We start from the raw sequence: 20103 nt of genomic DNA, 5'->3' as shown, positions 1-20103 counted from the left end.
GCTCCCCAGCCGAATTGAAGTTGATGGCAATGCAAAGACGGTCAATAACCTACACAACTTGAGATAACCGCTTGCAGTATTAAGCCATGGAACACGTTGATTGGCCAGTGAATGATCAAGCCCTCCGCCAAACTACAATTTATTTATTCATCAAAACCCAGCGCTTTCATGCCACCACCAGCTATTGCGCCCATAATTCCCACTGTAAAAATAGCACAAATATTTCTTACACACGCCCAGACCTATAGCGCTATAACCAGTGCTAAGATTTACCATTGCGTTAGGTTGTTAAAATAGAGCCCTACATCTTCAAAGATTATATTCTAAAGTTATTTTTTACATTTCATTCTATTGCTAATGGTTTGCTAATGGTTGTTCATATTGCTAATGTTTTCAAGCATATTCCTAACGCGAAACATGTCCCAGTGTTGTTAGAGAAAAAGTCACATGCGAGTAGAAATGTATCATTGTTTAATTAGAAGATAAGATACATTTGTATCGCCAATCTGTACTCTCCACGGCAGATTGTTTTGTGGACTGATTTGGAGAGCACGCCGACCGGTCACATGCGCATTGTTATCCATCATAGTTATCCATCATAGTTGTCCATTACAATGTTCTATGTTGAGGGAGGTTTTCCGAATATCTATATTCATTGAACATTAATGTGAGATTTTGTCCTCGTATGATGAAATGTATTATGGATTGGTCATTGATATGATAACTATTGAGAAGTACTAATTGTGAAGGGAATTATTAGGCTAATGTTAATTGATTAAATACTTGTTTAGATGCTTTTGGGATTATCCCAGTGTTAGGGGTTGTGCTTTAAACCTGTTCAGATGCCCATTTTCAAGAGAGGGCAAGATCTCTGATTGCGAGAGCTAGAGAGAATGGCGGAAGTGGATACCGAGTTTGAATCTGATGGCGCTAGCAAAGATGAGATTAAGAATGAAGGTGATGACAATACTGGATGGACTACAGTCGATAATGGACGGATAAAGAGCGCTAAAATCACAGTTAAAACGCTGTCTAGTAAGCCTACTGCTTCTAGCACAACTACTTCACCGTTTGTAGTAGGAGTGCAGTTTGAGGATAAGAAGACGTATCTGGGAGATCCGTTTTATGTTGCCAAGATATTGAAGAAAGTGTACTGTGGAATCCGTTAGGGTGAACAGAAGTGGAATTTCGTAGAGTTTTGTATGTCGGCAGAACAAAAGATGTGCGCGTTGCGCCTGAGCAGATTCAAGAAGAAATTTTCGGAGCAGGGCACCAATCAAGGGCGTGATTTCTGGATTCTATGTAGAAGTTAGGGCTAAGAAGATCACAATGAAAATTCCTGGAACAGTTGGTGCTCGGTTATTGACGCGTTCAATGGAAATGTCCTGTAAGGCTGAAGGAGGCAGAGATTGCTAGGTTAAAAGCTGTTCAACGTGTCTCCTAAGCAGAGGCTGCGAGAAAAGTTAAATAATGTTCTAGTGGTTCGGTTGCCATGGAGACACCAAAGTTCAGTGCTGTGGGTTCCATTCGCAAGGTGCAGGATCCAGATACCCTTGTCGTGAAGAAAGTCGATATTTTGTAATTTATTGCTATGGTGATAAACTGCACTGCAGGAGTGGCTAAGAACTCAAGAAAGATCAATATCAGCTTATCTGCAGCTGAAAGCTTTTTGGGAATGAAGGATGAAACAGGTGAGGAGCTGCATGGCATACTGAATGGAGCAGCAGTTCCATCCTCTCAGGTCACCAGATCTGAGTAGTGCTCTGAGTGGATTTTGAAGGACTGAGTTTTTTTTGTTTTGGATTTCCCCCCTTTTTTATTTCCCGCATCCAGTAGTGGGCGGCAATACAACGTTTCAGGTGTATACTGCCCTAAAACACTACAGAAGAAGAAGAATTTTCAAGAATGCATAGGCTGGACTGACATGTTGTCCCAGACTCTGCTAAACTCAGCTGTGAGGAATTATTGACGCTTTGTCAAAGTTAAAGGTGATCTGTCTTGTTTGAAGGTGATCCTTTGTAGCTCAGTTGGTAAAGCATGGCGCTTGTAATGCCAGGTAGTGGGTTTGATTCCCGGGACCACCCATACATACAATGTAAGTCGCTTTGGATAAAAGTGTCTGCTAAATGGCATTTCTTATTATTATTCTGTCTTAGAAGGCAAATTTAGATTCAGTATATTGACTCTATAAGTCTGTAAGTCAGTGGCCATCAACATCCTGTCAATAATAATACTGTAGATCCAGCTCACCTTCTACATCTGTTAATTAATACCACCATTTTGCTCCTGAATTCCATCTGACTCCTGATGCTTCCCACCGCCCTGACAACACTGTATGCTCCACTATTCTCCACTATTTCATGAGAAATTCTTAGTACATGGTTGCAGGAGCCTTGGAGCCAATATTGGACTTAATAGTGGTCAGATACAACCACATAAAGCCTCACCTTCTCTCTCCCTCAACCTTTCACCTCCCTCCACACCTCCTTTCCCACACACCCACACCTCTCCACCACCTCAACTTTTCCCCACACCCCTCATCTTCTCTTTAACCCCCTAACCACTACACCCCTTACGTTCCCTTCCCATCCCTCACCTTGGCAGGGCCTGCTGCACTCCTGCCAGGGCCCGTAGGCATCCCAGACAAACTGCTGGGGTTTGTCCTCGATGGGGATGTTATAGGAGTACCTGACGTCTGGGTTGTACAAGTTACCTACAGAAAGCACCTGAGGAGGGATCGGAGGGCAGAGGAACAGAACGATCAGTACAGTTCCACTGTTCCATTTGCATCATAACCATTTTACTGTGTCACCTTCTCAACAGTCAGGTAAGGAGTTGTTACCTGGACAATGATCTCCTCCTCGATGCGGTCAGTGCAGTTGATTCTCTCGATGACGTGGTCGGATCCGCTGTACTCGATGACAGCATTGCCCACTTTGATTTCCCTTTTAAACATGCTGACTACAAACTCGCCATTGAGCAGGAAGTCCCCACGACTGTTTGAAACAGCTGGAGAAAAAGACAGACGAGGTGACACTGACATGAGTAAATAAGATGGCATAAGATTTTGAAAGTACAGTACGGGACAGGGTGCAAAACCACAAGTGTCTTTATTAAGTTCGCTAAACTCCTTTTTCCTTCTCCTGAGGAAATCGAACATAGTGTTTGCATGGGCAGACTGTAGAGTTGGCTTTGAAAAGAGAGCCAGTCAACTGTAAACAAACTTTCACTTAACACAGTGATAAAAACATAGAGCAGCATAACAGTTGATGTTTCCATTTACAGTGAGGGCTGCAACAGAGAGCAGATAAACCCAACTGGGGTAAAATAATCCTACATTTCGACTGGAGGAGTCTCAGTTCTCCTGTTCTGTTCATCAGACAGTCTGCTGCACACATTCACACTAATGCGATTATGGAGCTAATTTCCTGAGTTACTTTCCTCACCATTTCACACATCACAGTAATGTGGCCACAGAGACCAGCCCACTTCCCACAAGCCCACCCACCCCCTGTTCCCTCCCTGTTCCCCCTTAGGCCCCAGCGCACCCGCAGAGAGTCACACACGCACGCACATGCACACGCGAACAAAGAAACACCAAGAAACACAAGCATAGTAGCTTTTACACTTTTACGAGCAGCACAGAGACAATGAAATTACACCCAGAGGGCTATGTGAGTTCTGGGTAATTAATGTTTTAGCATGTGTGCCCCAAACTCTCCAACATGCCAGGTTCAACAGGCCCTCCAAAGCTCTCCGCTGAGGACAGGCAGGACACTACAATAGCACCTACATCCAGACATAACATATCTGCTCAAGAAGAGAATACTAAACCTGTTGACACCTCTGAATGTTAGACATACTGAACTTTGACATGACAGACAGTGACAAATCAAATCCTCCAGCTAATGTTTAAAATTCAACAGCCAACAAGACCCCTACAAGTGTTTTGATCGTGAGTTTGAGTCTTACCGAGGTAGTTATCGTCCTCTGGTTTCCCTGAGTAGCTGTGTTGACGCACATCAATATTTGTAGCACCACTGGGTATTCTCACCACTTCGTTGTATCCTGCAGCACAACCAGCAGAGGAGAACTCAACGTCTCTGAGTGACCATGACAAGGTCAGCGGTCAGTATATAATGGGATAGTGAAAAGGTTTCAATGACACTTTTCAGTCATTGGGATAACACACAGTTTGGCTCACCGTAGCGCACCATGTTGAAGGTGCCTGCCACGGTCTTGCACGAGGAGTTGTCACCGCCACACACACCACACTTATCTCTCCTCGCCTTGGAATTCAACACATGGTCACATCCCGCTTGCTGCACAGGGATGAGGAGGAGAAAGGAGAGAAGTAAAATGAGGAGAAGGAAGTGGAGGAGAAAAAAGCGGGGGGGAAAGAAGTGTCATTAAAGTAGTGGAATTTCTTATGAAATCCTGTACTGTGCCCTGCAACCTTCTACCAGGCTGCAGGGATAAAACCTAATAAATTGTTTCCTAATACACAGAATCGAACCCGGTTAAGTGTGTTAAATTCATATAACTGTAACACACCTGACAGGAATTCTCTATTGTAAATAGCACCACAGTGAAACTCTATTCTGGTATAATTGGTTTTAGTCTGTTGCCTGTAATAGGGACGATGGACTTTAGCTCAAGAGTACAGTAAAATGAAGAACCACACCTCCTCCGTGAATAATATTCTCCTCATTTTAAAAAGAATGCCATCATGACAGCTGGTATAACAGCTCTTATGACTGTTACGAATGGCATATTAGGTTAACTGTCAGGCTGAGGTCGTAAAAGGCTGTGTGTCAGTCTCACCCTGCACAGGCCCTGCACACAGATGTCGTTGGTGTCGGGGCCACATGGCGTGCCGTCGATGACCCGGTCCCTGAGCTGGTAGTAGGCCGTGCTGCCAGCCACCCTGCAGAACAGCTTACAGCGATCCTTCATCTGAACTACAGGACAGAAGAGGAAGATGGAATGGTGAAAACAGTCCACTGACCTCATTAAAGGGGCTAATGAAAATTCAACCATTTGGATGTTCCAACAAGTTCACATAACTCCTCATGCTATATCGCATCGATTCACCGAGCACTCCGAATGCTTTGTGCACATCTACAGGAAATCTTAGCTAGCTTACAACGGCACCCATTCTAAAGGCCTAAGAGTCCAGTGAATTTTTCTCTGTGTTAGTAAGATGCAAAACCAAGAAGGCGTAAAGAGAGAGATGTTCTTACTTCCGCTGTACTTCGGTACCCAGCGCACGTTAGGAGGTAGACCGTTGATGTTGAAGTGCCGGCCATCAAAGGCAGCACACTGCTCCTCTCTGAAGTCTTTCTTCTGCTTGGAGCAGGGCTCTGAGTTACACGAGCGGAACTTCATCCTGCGCCCCACACAGTACTTCCCCCCGTTCTTGGGCCTGGTAGATAGATACAGGGTCAAATCTGCTGTGACTGTACTTTAGAATTGCTCTGGAAAGAATTCATTTAAGGAGGCTTGATGTTATGGTACATTGACCACTGCAGCTCATAGGGAGACACAGTCCAGTAGATGTGCATGACTACAAAGACTGTGCTTACACAGGTTGGTTGCACTCGCGCACGGCAATCTTGATGCCCCCGCCACACGTCCGCGAGCAGGAGCCAAACGGAGACCAGCCTCCCCACGCCCCGTCCACGGAGGTGGCGTCGTGCTCCTTGGGAATGCACTGGCCATGTTTACAGTGCTGTGGAGAGAAAGAAAGAGACAGAGAGAACAAGAGAGAGAGAGGGAGGAAGAGCATGATAGTAGGAAACCTTAGTCTGCACACTGGCAACACATCATCCTGAAAGCACTTCACATCCTCCTTTGACGTTAATCTGCGAAAAATGATAAGACGACTGGAAAAAGACGGAACCCAAAAAGACACCCATTACAAATGTGCCTGTTTGAGAGGAAGTGAACGCAAAGGGGAAGATATGTTTCAGTTTATAGCGGACAATCCATTTCCCTTGGTGACAACGACTGCATTCTAAACAGCGGCAACCTCGGTGCTGAGCATGGCATAGCCATAGGCTTGGCATGAGGTTGGTTTGTGTGCAGGAATACAATGTGTAAACAGAGCAGGCTCTGAACATGTGTGCTATGGGACCTCAGCAACCCGGCTCGGCTGCCCCGCAGCCCTTTTATGTCAGACAGACAGGCAGGAAGTGAAGGGTTTGGTACAGGGCCTAATTAGAAGCTACACTAAAGCAGTAATGGAGAGGGAAATCTCCACAAGCCTCCATTCACAGCTCCACCATAAGCCTATTATTGCCTAATAATAATACAGTCTCTGAAGCAAACAAATCCATGTTTAAACAAATGGAGGAATTTGGAGCAACTGCCACGTATGTCCCACTCATGTTCAACTACGAGTTTATATCGAGTCTTCATTGGTGAATTGATTTCTTGGCAGGTTTCTATGATCTTGTTGTTTTCTTTTGTCATTTGGGCTTTTGAAAAAATACATTTTATAGTTGTGAGTCATTTAAATAGCAGCAGGAACAAAGAAAGTTAAAATCTAAGTTTCCTTTATGGCTATTTATGGGGTGTATTTTGACAGTTCATAACATTGAATGTTCCAGTACGCTCCAGCATAGTGATAAAGCTGGCTTGGGGTATATGTGAATGTGCTTGTGTGTTCATGCACAGATGTGTATGAAACTATTTTAGTCTCTCTCTCTCTCTGTGTACACACTACATAAGTATCTGGTGCTAGTCTCACTCTCTCTCTGTGTACACACTACATAAGTATCTGGTGCTAGTCTCACTCTCTCTCTGTGTACACACTACATAAGTATCTGGTGCTAGTCTCACTCTCTCTCTGTGTACACACTACATAAGTATCTGGTGCTAGTCTCACTCTCTCTCTGTGTACACACTACATAAGTATCTGGTGCTAGTCTCACTCTCTCTCTGTGTACACACTACATAAGTATCTGGTGCTAGTCTCACTCTCTCTCTGTGTACACACTACATAAGTATCTGGTGCTAGTCTCACTCTCTCTCTGTGTACACACTACATAAGTATCTGGTGCTAGTCTCACTCTCTCTCTGTGTACACACTACATAAGTATCTGGTGCTAGTCTCACTCTATCTTTCTCTTCATCTCACCCTTTCTATTTATCCCCATCTGTCCATTTCCTTCCCTCTCAGATCCTTTCATCTTGCGGTACATCTCTCTGATACTTGCCTTTCCTGGAGAGCACTCGGTCCCGTCGGCCCAAGGCATGTGTTGGGTCCTGCAGCCCCTCTGGGCCCCCTCTGGGCTGGTGCACCACAGTCTGCGGCACTGAACCTATAGAACATTCACACACACACACACACACCACACACACCACACACACACACACACACACACACACACACACACACACACACACACACACACACACACACACACACACACACACACACACACACACACACACACACACACACACACACACACACACACACACACAGTTACCATTCCCTTGCCTGAGCCCCATCCACAAACACACACAGTTACCATTCCCTTGCCTGAGCCCCATCCACAAACACACACACAGTGCTATATACTCTTCCATGTCTTACAAGGCGTGTGCCCTTTAAACAAAGCCTGGAGCTAAGCCCTGACAAGCATCAAGCCCAGCGGTTTGCAGGGCACATTCAATCACAGGAGGAGTAGCGTGTAAACAAATGCTTTAACACATACTGTACAGAAGGCCTAGCTGAGAGATAGCCAACTGACAGAATAAGGTGACTCTAGTATAGAATGTCTAGAACCATAGACTATAATAATGTAGGACTAGACAGTGAACTGTCATTTGAATACTGTGTGATCCATTCTCTTACCATATATGGGCACACCTGTGTCCCCGGCCCAAATATCAATTCACATTGTTTATTGACATTGTATATCCGTCCAGGCAGCTGCTGCGACAGACTGTATGGCCTAGAAATGGGCTCATCAAGTAAGCACTCGCCATACCCTGTGCTATTAAGAAATAAAAATAAAATGACTTAAAGAAAAAAGGGAAAAAAACAAAGACACAAACAGACAGAAAACACACTCAGTACAGATGGAGAGGTAGTATCCTGTAAATAACAGAACCCCTACTGTACCTACTACAAGGCTATTGCTATGAAAACAAGAGCTGGAACTCTATTCAATCAAAAACTATATACGGAAGTAATAAACATTCCAAATATACACTAACAACGCAGAAGTCATGTTGTTTTCCTTTAACCCAGAAATGTCCAAATACCAGTTTCGATTGAATAGCTGACTGGTCATTTAACCCTTACTGCAGTGTGGTGCTACTAACGTTAACGACAATAACACTTCTCCATAATGACATGTATGTCTAAAATAGAAAACAATGGCCGTTACATACTCAAGGAACTCTGTGATGTATTTCCTGCTACACTTGGACCACATCCAGGGGTTAGTGTAGTAGTTGAGTGTGGGCGCCATCACATGCTGCTGTATTTTAACCCCCTCCTCTTTGCACTTGTTGCTGTCATCATGGGGCATGTTGAATCTGCCAGGAGGCCAAACCACAAGTGAGAACATATATTTACCACAACACAGGTCTAACCCACCATCAATAGACCTACATGTTAGGCTGATTGCTAAACTAAGCACTAAGGGACCAGTTTTGGGAGATTTGTTTGACTGTGGTAAATAAAGCATCATCCTTTAAGCAGCAGACTGGTAACACACAGGGTTAAATGACTGGGCTGGTTGGGGTTAACATTAGTAGCAGGTCTGTGCAGGGGCCAGTGTCTGGTAGAGTAGGGTCACAGGGGTTAGGTATTATATAGTATGGTACCTCTCTCCTATGGTACTGTACCGTATGGTACCTCTCTACGGTACAGTATGACAGGTAGGTACTGTATTCCACCAAGCTTTGTCGCTAAGCAGACTTGACACCGCTTGATGCCAATAAGAATGGAATTCAACAATCCCACCTTTTGTGTGTGTGGCAAAAAAATATTATTTGACTAAGACACGAGGGTTGTTAAAGTCTGTAACAGTCTCCAATGTAGCGGCCTGGGGTTGTATTGCCAAGCTGGATGAAGGCTGGCTGGTGCATGCTGACTTGGGACGTTGCACATGCAGACTTAGGTCTTGAAGCTTGGAGACATTTTAAGAGGAAAACCAGGGCCACATAAGACACCTGTCTGAGATTGCATGACACACAAATACAGCTTTAAAATTGTAATGACATGAAATCAATCAAAGAATAAACAGCATGCCGTACTCACACATGGCCCAGTTCATGGGCGATAGTGAACGCAGTGCTGAGCCCATTATCCTCACTAATACTGCAGCTTCTGTATGGATCACACACAGTGCCCAGCTCTGCAAGCCCTGCAAACCAAGAGTATCACCATTATCATCATCATCATTATATTTTCATCAGCACTATCAAAAGCAGAATCATTAGAAGTACATCAATATGGTTGTGAAACTGTCATCAATCAAACGTTATGTTGTACAGTCTATTGCATGTGTCCTTAGAGGTCCACTTACCTAAAGTGTCACACTTGTCCCGCGCTCGGCAGATGTCCTGCCTGTGAAGATCACACAGATGGAAGTTATGTCACTGGTTTCACACCCCAGAACTGTGATACCAGAGATGCCCTATGTCAACTACTGTACTCGTTGTATCAACAAAAGACAACATATTGCAGGCGAATTCATGGGGTACCCCCAACCAGGGCTCGAAACTAGGCCCAGCGACTGTCAACACAACACTTTAGCCGTTACACCAAGAGATGGTGATGAGAATGTTGTGTCGTGATAACAGTGACAGTGTACCTGGTGATGAGAATGGCTGTGTCGTGGTAACAGTGACAGTGTACCTGGTGATGAGAATGGCTGTGTAGTGGTGGGAGTGACAGTGTACCTGGTGATGAGAATGGTTGTGTCGTGGTAACAGTGACAGTGTACCTGGTGATGAGAATGGCTGTGTCGTGGTGGGAGTGATGATTCTCATCTTGGTGATTTTGCCTCTGTTGCCAGATACAGAAGTTCTTTAAAGTGGTCTGTGCATTGAAGGAAATGGTTGGGCCATCCTACAGCAGAGAGTAAAAGGGAGATGTTTACAGTACTGTAATGTGCTGCTGGAACTGATGAATGACTGCAGTGCTTTAGAGCTGTGATCTCACCAGCTCATTGTTGATTATGACTAACTTCACAATCACAACGTTAATCAGATTTCCGATGCTGGGATCCTTGTAGATGGAAGACACCTGAAGGGAAAGATTATAGACACAGTTTTTTTATCAATACATTTCAGTCTCCAGAATACATAAACCCCTTAGGAGTCTACTCAATCAGTGGTTCAGATATTCTAAATCAACATGCAGTTTTAAGGGAAGAAAAACCTGGACTCATAGTCCTATTTGAGAGGTTGATTATGGCTGCAGTCAGATCTTGTAGAGAATGCAGACGGCCAGGATCAAAATAAAGGCTAGTTTAGCTACCCCATAGGCGCTGAGCCACAAACGCCGGAAGAAGCATTTATTTGAAGTGGACAGGAGGATGCCATCTATGCAACATACCTGAGATTATTTTTACACATTCATCAAAGCTCTCAGACAGATCCACCTCATGCTGCCCCTCTCCTGACCGTTTGAACATTTTGTTTACTCCTTCCCTGGGCTGCCCTTTCTCTCTGAGCCCTCTGCCTGCCTGCCAATGTCCCGGGACAGAAAATAAGATATCCCCCCTCCCCTACAATCAAAGAAGCTGGCTGGCTCGCTTACGGTCGGTTAACTGAGCAGAACTTACGATAGACATTAATGTGAGTATGTAGTGCTGAAGGTTGCTCCCGTGATGTTCCACCATCTTGCTATCTGCCACCACCATGACTTCTACAAAGCGGGGATAGGAGAGGAAGCGCTTTGATCTCCTGTGAGGTCCTGAGTCGCCGCTGCTGTCATTAGCCGGCCGTCTCCCGCTCTCTCTCTCTTTTCTGGAGAAGGGATCGGCAGTCAGGCCTGCAGACAGGCTGTCCAGGTCGTCCAGCATGCTGCTGCTACTGCTGGACAGCGGACGTCTCTTCACCTTGTCGCTGTTCCTCTTGTGTCTGTCTTTATGTCCTGGAAAAGAGATGGTCCAATGAATATAATACACACAATATGAACCACAAGCTTATACTGCAAGCTGGGATCACAGGCTATTGAATTTATCATACAATCCACTCTCACTCGCTTCCTTGAAAGCCCTGTTTTTACTACTAGAGAATGCTTGTGAATGCTTCCAAAGTAAATATGCTGCTGCACTTCTTTAAATATTATTGCTGAAGGAATGAGTCAAAATGAATGAGTTGAGGTCCAAGGGCCTGGAGAGAGAAGGAGTGAAGAGGAGAAGAGAGGGGGGGGGGGGGGGGGTTCACTTTAGGTAAGCCTGGCACTCTGCCACACACCAAAGATGGAGCAAAGCCCCAACATATTAAGGAGGAGTGTCATGGACTGGATGCCAGACTACAATTACTTTTTGTTTTTCAGGGGTTGGAGGGTGACTTCTGAGTCGGATTTTAATCTTGAGATGACCACTAACTCAATGGAGTAGCACCAGTACCTCTTCACTCTTGTTTTCTTAGAAGATCACTAAATCTAAACCAATTGCAATGCAACACCAGTGATAGAAAAATGACTCTGTCTCCAGCACAACGGTTGAACTGTTTCTGTTCACCATGATTCTTATCAGAATTAAACATATTCCTTTATTGAAAATCCAGAGCTACAAAGGGCCTTTGTAAAAGCCAACACAATGTCTTATATTCATCCCCACTGGTTAAAAAACATACTCAAATGTATTTTTAAGACTTGATATTCATTTTACAGGTCATACAATCTGAAATGTAACACACACAAGCAAACACACACTCAGGGGGTTCTCAGGACCGAGGAGTTATCAAACACCACTTTCCTCTCACAGGAACCCAAACACTCATCCTCAGCTCCTAATCGCCACAATCATACACGTCCCTGCCATTTCAACTTCAAATCCTTTGCTGTACACACTACACACACACACCCACTACACACACACACACACACACACACACACACACACACACACACACACACACACACACACACACACACACACACACACACACACACACACACACACACACACACACATACAACACACACACAACACACACACAAAGGCCCTTCTCAGATGTGAAGAAAAACAATTATGTGCAGTGACATGTCTTGCGTTCTACTCAAATCAATATCATTCAGCTTTATTTTCATAGTAATGAATAGTTAAATGTTTGAAGTTGGCATCACTATCATACAATACAATATACACAGTGTCTTCATGGTACTGGGCCCATCGTGTTTTCTTACCAAAGGACCACAGGAAGTGCCAGAGTCAACAGGAACTTGTGGCAATAAACTGAGATTTGGCGATACTAGGAAGAACTTCCAAAATGATTTTCCTGTGCCTGAGCTGAAAAAGCATCTAGTTACAGTAGAACTTGTTTGGGAAATTAGAGGTGAGATGCATCCATATCCTGCCCTTTTCTCTTGGAAACATGAATAACCTCTGACCTTTTGCCCATAATGCATTGTAGTGGGCATTCCATCTGGATACAACTCTCTGCAATCAGTTGTTCATGTGAGGTTGCTGTGCCACAATTTGTTTGACTAACTGATGGTGGGATCATATGAGTGAATCCATACAGTTACGCTGTCTGTCAGATATGTCAGTCACTGAAGAACCACTCATAATCTGTTATACTCTATCTGTCTTACAACAAAAATGTACAACTTTGAAATAGTTCTTACTGTTTTTTATGAGCCAAATTATGCCACTGCTTTACATCAAAGTCGAAACATGACATCACAGTAGTGTGGTTATGCCTGTAATAGTAAAATTACTATAAAATGACTAAGTTCCTAATGCAAATCACATACTGAAGTTTTAGGATATAATACTGTATATGACAGACAATGATTATCCTTCCTTGCTTATGTCTGTTGGAACTCGTTAAAGGCCGGGTAACGAGGGGGGGTTTATCAGGGAGACTGAGACACACACAAACACACACACATACTAACACACACACACACATTTGTTTCCACACGTAGCAGCTCTCACAGGGAGTCCCATTCTCTCTCCTCTCCTCTCAGAGCCATCAGAGTGCAGGAGCACCAAGAGGAAGACACCAGGTGAAAGTCTGTCAGTTGACTCAATGGAACTGACTCAGCTAGTTGTAGCGCTCTCTCTTTTTTTCTCACTCGATCTATCTCTCTCTCTCTCTGTGTGTGTGTGTGTGTGTGCGTGCGCGTCCAAAATCCTCCTGACAAACTCTATAACACACCAAAAACACTCATCTCAGACCGAACATGTCCATTGCACCTCTACTCTTATAATTTCAATGTACCTGATGTGTCACAAGCAGTGTCCTCCACGGCTGCCTCATTCGCAGAGGCTTTCTTTCTGTACACAATATGAGGTTTGGTGTGTTCTTCTTCATAGAGTTCTCCATTGTAGCTGTGAAGGGGCTCCACAAAATATTCCCCTTCCGGTGACCTGAAAGTGCCAAGCTGAGGGGGAGAAAAAAGGAGGAATCAGAATGGTTTGAAATAAGTGCAGTAACATTGGAGCGTACTGCATGGACACACTCCACAGAGGTGTGGAAATGGTCCTTGTCAGAGCCCCCACTGGCTTTGATTCACAGCTATTCATTTTATGATGATGTGGTGAAATACATGTATTTGCATGCATATTAGTAAAATGGTCCCTGAAAAAGAGAGGAACAATTAGAAGAATGAGGCCTATGATGCCTATCAGAAAACAATGTGAGTCTTATTGTTTGTTTCTTGGCACAGTTTGCAGCCTCGATGGAAGCCTTGTTACATTTCATAAAGCACAGGCAGTGCTACTAGTTAACTTGGAGGTCAAAGCCACACCAGACATGTGAAGTGCCAAGCTAGGCAACGTGGAAACAGCACTTATTTCTAATCTATTGAGTTGGACAATGCTGCACTGCGCAATGCTACAGACCAATAGGGTGGCCCACAGTAAGCCTAATAAATCATATATTTCATTGTTTATGTATGATGAAAAGACTGAAACCACCTCAAAGTAGTGAAAAGGGAATCTCACAAATATAATTTAGGTCTGCTGTATGCAAAATGTAATGACTATTGGGAACATTCACAATTGTGTTCAAATGCACACAAGATATAATGACAACACCAACTATTGATTTAGTTGTGGTAGCCACTCGTAATATTATGGAGGATGACTCATCTAATATTAAAATGCAAAGTGGAATTGAAATTAAATGAAAAACAAAAAATTCTCAGCCTCATGGCAAAATGTGTAGAATAGCATGTGACTAGCTATAGAACTGCACAGGTCTCTCTTTGCCCCATGCAGGAAGTTAGTTTACATTTTTTTTGGGGGGGGGGGGGGCAGCAACATTTTGTGCTACCATGAGTGAGAGTGTCATTCCAGTTTATCTAATGTCTTGTGTTATGCCAATACAAGTTATAATTGACTATGGCCAGTGACAGTGTCTTGTGAAAGACTTCTGTATGGCCGTGTGCCAATTGAGAACAGTTGACTAAATCAATGAATGTTTCTCAATTCTCTTCTCAGATACCACCAGCTCTACCAGAGGTGGCTCACTTTATTCAACTTGTCAATTAGCACAATAATAACACCTATGGAATTTTAACAGTATAATATGGCTGACCAGAATAAAGAACCCTGTATGGTTCTTCAAAAGGATTTCCAAAGAACCTTCAGATTCAGAAAGGTTCTTTATAGAACCATTCTCCATAAAGGTTATATAAAGAACCAGAAAAAATGGTTCTATATAGCCCCAAACAGTGTTGTAACCATAGCGGATCCTTTTTTTGGTGCTATAAAGAACCTTTTTTAATGGCACCATAATGGTTCCATTTAGAACCTTATGAGCATGTTTCTTTATTGAATCTTCAACAAAAGGTTCTATATAGACCAAAAAGGGTTCCACTATGGTTACAAGCCAAATAACCCCTATCTGGTACTATTTAGAACAATCATTTTTTTGTGTGCTAAATTTGTATAATAGCTCATCTCATGCTATTCTACACATTTAGCATTTATTTAAGCTAATTAAAGCTAAAATAGAGGTGTGTTGACTAGGCTTGGGCGGTATACGATATATACCGTATGCCGGGGTATTTGGAAATAGCCATGGGATGGTTTTTTTAGTACAGTCAATACCATTGAAACAATTTCTTTTAAGTATTTTTTTATTATTATTTGAATATTTGTAGCTAATTTTTAAGTAAATACCTGCAGTCTTGTGCAATATGTTAGGAGATAAAGAAGATTGCGTCCTTAATTTCACCTGTCACGTAATTTTTCATTATGAAGTTTACCGGTAGTACCCAGTCACGTGGTGTTTGTTTACAAGCACACAACGACGAGAAACCGAAGCCTTGTGAGTCACTCACTGTTGTGCAGCACGTGCCAGGTGATCTAGTTACAGTATGGAATTCACAACTAAATGTTGGATAAAGTTGTGTGTGTCAACTGTAGGGGTGCTCATGTTACTGGAGATCGGAATTGTCCGGTGCGAGAAAGGCAGGTTGAGGTGGCAAGAGTCAGAGTAGTGCAGAAAGTGTCATATGCTGAGGCAGTGAAGAAAGTAGAGGAGGATGGGTTAAGGGTGAGGGATACTGAAAGGTGTGACATATGCTTCAGTAAGGTTGGCTTCTTAGCATTCATAGCAATGGTTATTAACTGTACTGCAGAAATGGAACGTAAATCACAGAAAATATATGTTGTAGTGGCAGCTGCAGAAAAGTACAACATTTGACTTCAGAAGAGTTGCAGGGTGTGTTGAGTGGTGGTGTCTCGTCCTCCCAGGCTGTTGGCATGGTGCAGTAGCAGATAGGGTCAAAGTAGTAGAATGGGGTAGTGGGTTTTTAAATGAGTGTAGGGTTAGTTGGAAGGTTGTTTATTTCCCCCTTTTTCCATTTTGGATCACAAGGTATAATGGATTTATACTATAGTCCAGTTGGGTGCGGTATTGCAACATATTGGATGCCAACTGCCATTAAACCCCACCGAAGAAGAAGACAACTAAATATTTGCCAGCTAGACATCTTAAAACTATTCCAAATCAAATTTGATTTGTCACATGCGCCAAATACAACAGGTGTAGACCTTACCGTGAAATGCTTACTTACAAGGCCTTAACTAACAATGCAGTTCAAGAAATAGAGTTAAGAAAATATTCACTAAATAAAATAAAGTATTTTTTTAAATTAAAAGCAACACAATAAAATAACAATAACATGGCTATATACAGGGGGTGCCGGTACCGAGTCAATGTGCAGGGGTACCTCCTAAAATGTGCTAAATGCTCTGCAGTTGTACATTTGTTTTAATAATTTAGTAGCTCGTTAGCTATATGGCTAAGTGGTAAGCTTCTTCCAAAATCAAGCTTCATTGGCCGGTAACAACATGGAATCCCGTCATGGATCAAGAACCTTGCTGTCTAATATTTGTTTTGTACAAGCAGAAAACTGAGTAGCATTTTTGAGTTACTTGTATAACTTTATGAGCTGGGATGTCTGTCCTGAAAATAGTTTAGGTCAGAGACTGTATAAAATGTTAGCAATACACTCGTTAGCATTTAGAGTTCTCAATGGTATTCAACATGTACTTGTTAGCATTGCTAACCTTCAGATTACAAAGGTTTAGTGAGGTTTGAAAACAGCTCCCTTTGTGTCCAGTACCGGTATTACCGAAAATCCCGGTATGGCACCGGGTCGGTATGAAGAGATGACAATTGGAATATCGCCCAAGCCTAGTGTTGACTGTGATAAAGGCACTGAATGATGAGCTGTCTTTTTTGCTAAATGAACAAATGAAATAGGCAGTGGCATGGCGAGAGCTTGGGACTATAAGGTTCTATCTGCATTTCATGTCCAAATTGAGTCATTGACGTAGCTGACACCAATCAAACCAATTAGGGTTCGGAACTGTAGCCCTTTGCTGCAGTCATTGCCCAAAAGCACCCTCTTTGTCCTCATGGGTGGAATGTTATTAATATTTCATCATTAATAAATTAAAATACATTTAAAAAATGACAAATCCAGTGTTTCTATGTCAAATAGTTTTGTTATATTTCAGTCGTCTGTGATGTATATAAAGTGTAATATTGGGATGCAAACTCAAAATTGAATAATGTCAACTCTATATCTGACATGGGTACAGGTGTCTTCATTTTGTTAAGCCCATAACCTTGTGTGTGCGGTGTATACTTTTGTATAGTAGATTTGTTTAAGAATACCAATAATCACTCTGTGTGACCTTGATTTATCCCACTGCAGTAAAAGGGTGAAGACAATTACCTCAGAATAATATTTTTGCAGATTGAACCTTATAGTCCCAAGCTCTCATGTTGGTGCATATAGCCATAGAAGCACAGTGGCATATGCCTCAATGCAGTCATATTGGTGGCTTATTGGGGTTGGGGCTTTCAGTTAGTTCTTCTGGCAACCCATCCCGTGAGAGTGAATGTAATTCCAGTTAATCTGTTCTGTTATATTTAATCAAATCTGACTAACCCAGTGCAACGCTTGCTATGAATTACAGTACAGAATTACAGTATATCTGATGGTGTTTGCATGTTTAGGTAAAAATACAAATAATGTCCCGTTTGGAACACTGACAAGTAAAGAGCATTAAAAAAAACAATGTTTTTTTCTCAATCTGATTGGGTGGGCCTGGCTCCCTGAGTGGATATTATTCATCATGTATCAGTGGTCATATACCTGCTTCCAACTGTTTCCCTGTGAATAGGTCCAGAGCAAGTAACAGTCCTTAGATGTATATGAATGAATAGCCTATACATACGTGAATCATTGTAACTTTCTAATTTTATTGGCCTGAACCACACCAATAGACCAACATTAACTTGTTTTATTTTAATGTCAAATGACCTCCAAGCCTACAAGGCTTATGGTGCAGGCAAATCCCATTTGTTTAATTTGTGATGACCTCAATAATATTCACATTGGGAATTTAACTGTTATTATTACAATCTATAAGAATCCCTAGTGAATTTCAACTCAACACAACTTCATGCATGCATGGGGATTATGTTCCTGTCTGAGACTCAATCGTAATGACGTCAGCACCACTGGCGCTCCCTCTGCACTGATGTGCGTAACGTAGAACGTCACCGGTTACCGGAGAAGCGTACATGACACTGCATGCAGAGTATGATGGCTGAAGTTGAGGAGCAGAATGGGACTACTAGGCTCAAAGTTATTTATGTGAGCAGCTCATTTACATGTGAAATGGTCAAGGATAAAAGAGTTAACATAAATGGCATTATCTCACTAACAGTCAAACCACTTTTAAGTTGAACACAAACGCACAAGGCTGGAAAAGCGCGTTTTGTGCAGAGGTAGAAATACACCCCAGGGTAAGGTTCCCCTTATGTTCTCATGTTGTCATAGTATTACAGTTTCATATCTGGTCAGATAACAGGTGCGCCTATCATAGTGCAGAGAAACATTGTATCACACTATATCAAGGGAGGGCTACTCAAAGTGCTTGGACTCACCAATCCAGAGCAGAGACTGATGACTGCGGTGTTCTCCGTTTGAGCATTCACATGTCCTTTATAGAAGCAGTGTTGATACTCCGTATCCTCCTCCGTCTCCTCCGGGGTGAAATCCGTTATGTTAACTATAGGTGCTCCAAGTACTGTCACAGTGTATAGCGGAGCGATAAATCCTGACTCGAGTGTCAGGTTGAGGTGATAGTTCTGTCCAAACGCAGATATTTTGTAATGGATTGATGGCAAGGCCCATTGATCAGAGGAGTTGCCTGGGCTATCCTCCACACTACGCTTTTTCCTTTTGAAGTGCACGCTCGTGGGAAAGTTGTCACCGGCTTCATTCACTCGCTCCGGAGTTACAATCTCATATGCGCCAAGCTGCTCGGAAATTTTAGCTGGAGAAGAAACCCATGGTATAACGTGTATAGAATTAGCAATGTTAATTGGCTAATAAAAGGCTTATAATAACAATAACAACAATAATAATGTTATTTGAGTTAATTACGTTTGCCTCTGTGAAATGAAGTCATTCAAGAAACATAAGACCATTATAAATGCATTCCAAGTCATGTGCTTTGCTGATTCGGAAAAAAGTCATTCATTCTCTGTCTGCCGGTTAGCCTACAACATAACACATCACAGGGTCATTTTTTTTGTGGCAAGTCGAAATACGTTACCTTTTCTTGAACTCAATAGCGATCTCCCCGTGGATGACACTACATTCAAAAAGTCAGGGAGAAATAGCAAAAACCCTAGTCCCCAAAACAGCATATGCATGATTGTCCACGTTAAGTAGAGAGCGCCACCCCGAATATAGTATTCCTCCTTCACTGCCGGTGCTCCGGTCACTCGGGCTTACCACCGTATTCAAATTTTCAAGTGCGCGCCACATCCAAATCGATTATCCTTGACTCTTCGGTGGGGGGTTTCTCACCGGTAACGTGCGTTGGGTCGTGAACGGTTCGCAGATACCCTGGCGAACATGCTTACTGCAAAGAGAAGGGTCGGAGAGACAACTGTGGTGGGCTACACTGCACACACCACAGACTGCTGATGTGGGGGGCGGGATTAGTGAAAGGTACATTACTGGAGCACGCCCTTTTAAACAAGCCACTCCCGTTTCTGTGACATACATACAGAATTCACTTAGGCCTACAGTATGATTGTGGTATCACTGAAATTACTTGAGTTAAACATCTTCAATAATGATTGCTGGCGGTGGTGGAGATGTTCTTTAACTGTAAACCATGAATCAAATCAAATCACATTTTATTTGTCACATACACATGGTTAGCAGATGTTAATGCGAGTGTAGCGAAATGCTTGTGCTTCTAGTTCCGACAATGCAGTAATAACCAACGAGTAATCTAGCCTAACAAGGAAGTACAGCTTGATAAACCATGAGACATTGACTCATTTGATGTATAAAGGCATTATAAAGGCATCGCTTACTGTTTACTGATGGCTTTGTTAGGATACATCTTC

At 42.9% G+C, this 20103-nt stretch overlaps 1 protein-coding gene across 1 annotated transcript in view; it reads right to left on the bottom strand.

Moving 5' to 3' along the window:
• Positions 1-19651, bottom strand: part of LOC139535642 (A disintegrin and metalloproteinase with thrombospondin motifs 9-like) — a 68049-nt gene extending 48398 nt beyond the window's left edge. Inside the window, exons 1-18 of the mRNA XM_071335254.1 lie at positions 19296-19651; positions 18622-19013; positions 13426-13588; positions 10812-11122; positions 10187-10270; positions 9969-10093; positions 9549-9589; positions 9281-9386; positions 8407-8553; positions 7865-8006; positions 7221-7325; positions 5586-5731; positions 5244-5425; positions 4825-4961; positions 4205-4322; positions 3973-4068; positions 2843-3009; positions 2597-2726 (exon numbers count right to left, since the gene is read on the bottom strand). Coding sequence (XP_071191355.1) covers positions 2597-2726; positions 2843-3009; positions 3973-4068; positions 4205-4322; positions 4825-4961; positions 5244-5425; positions 5586-5731; positions 7221-7325; positions 7865-8006; positions 8407-8553; positions 9281-9386; positions 9549-9589; positions 9969-10093; positions 10187-10270; positions 10812-11122; positions 13426-13588; positions 18622-19013; positions 19296-19395 — 2692 coding nt within the window. The 5' untranslated portion in view covers positions 19396-19651. The remainder of the gene's footprint in view (positions 1-2596; positions 2727-2842; positions 3010-3972; positions 4069-4204; positions 4323-4824; positions 4962-5243; positions 5426-5585; positions 5732-7220; positions 7326-7864; positions 8007-8406; positions 8554-9280; positions 9387-9548; positions 9590-9968; positions 10094-10186; positions 10271-10811; positions 11123-13425; positions 13589-18621; positions 19014-19295) is intronic.
• Between the last annotated feature and the right edge of the window lie 452 nt (positions 19652-20103).

This window comes from Salvelinus alpinus, chromosome 12 (genome assembly GCF_045679555.1).
Source record: "Salvelinus alpinus chromosome 12, SLU_Salpinus.1, whole genome shotgun sequence".
NCBI lineage: Eukaryota > Metazoa > Chordata > Actinopteri > Salmoniformes > Salmonidae > Salvelinus > Salvelinus alpinus.
Note: the sequence above shows the minus strand (reverse complement) of the source record. Positions and strands in the feature narration are given on the sequence as shown.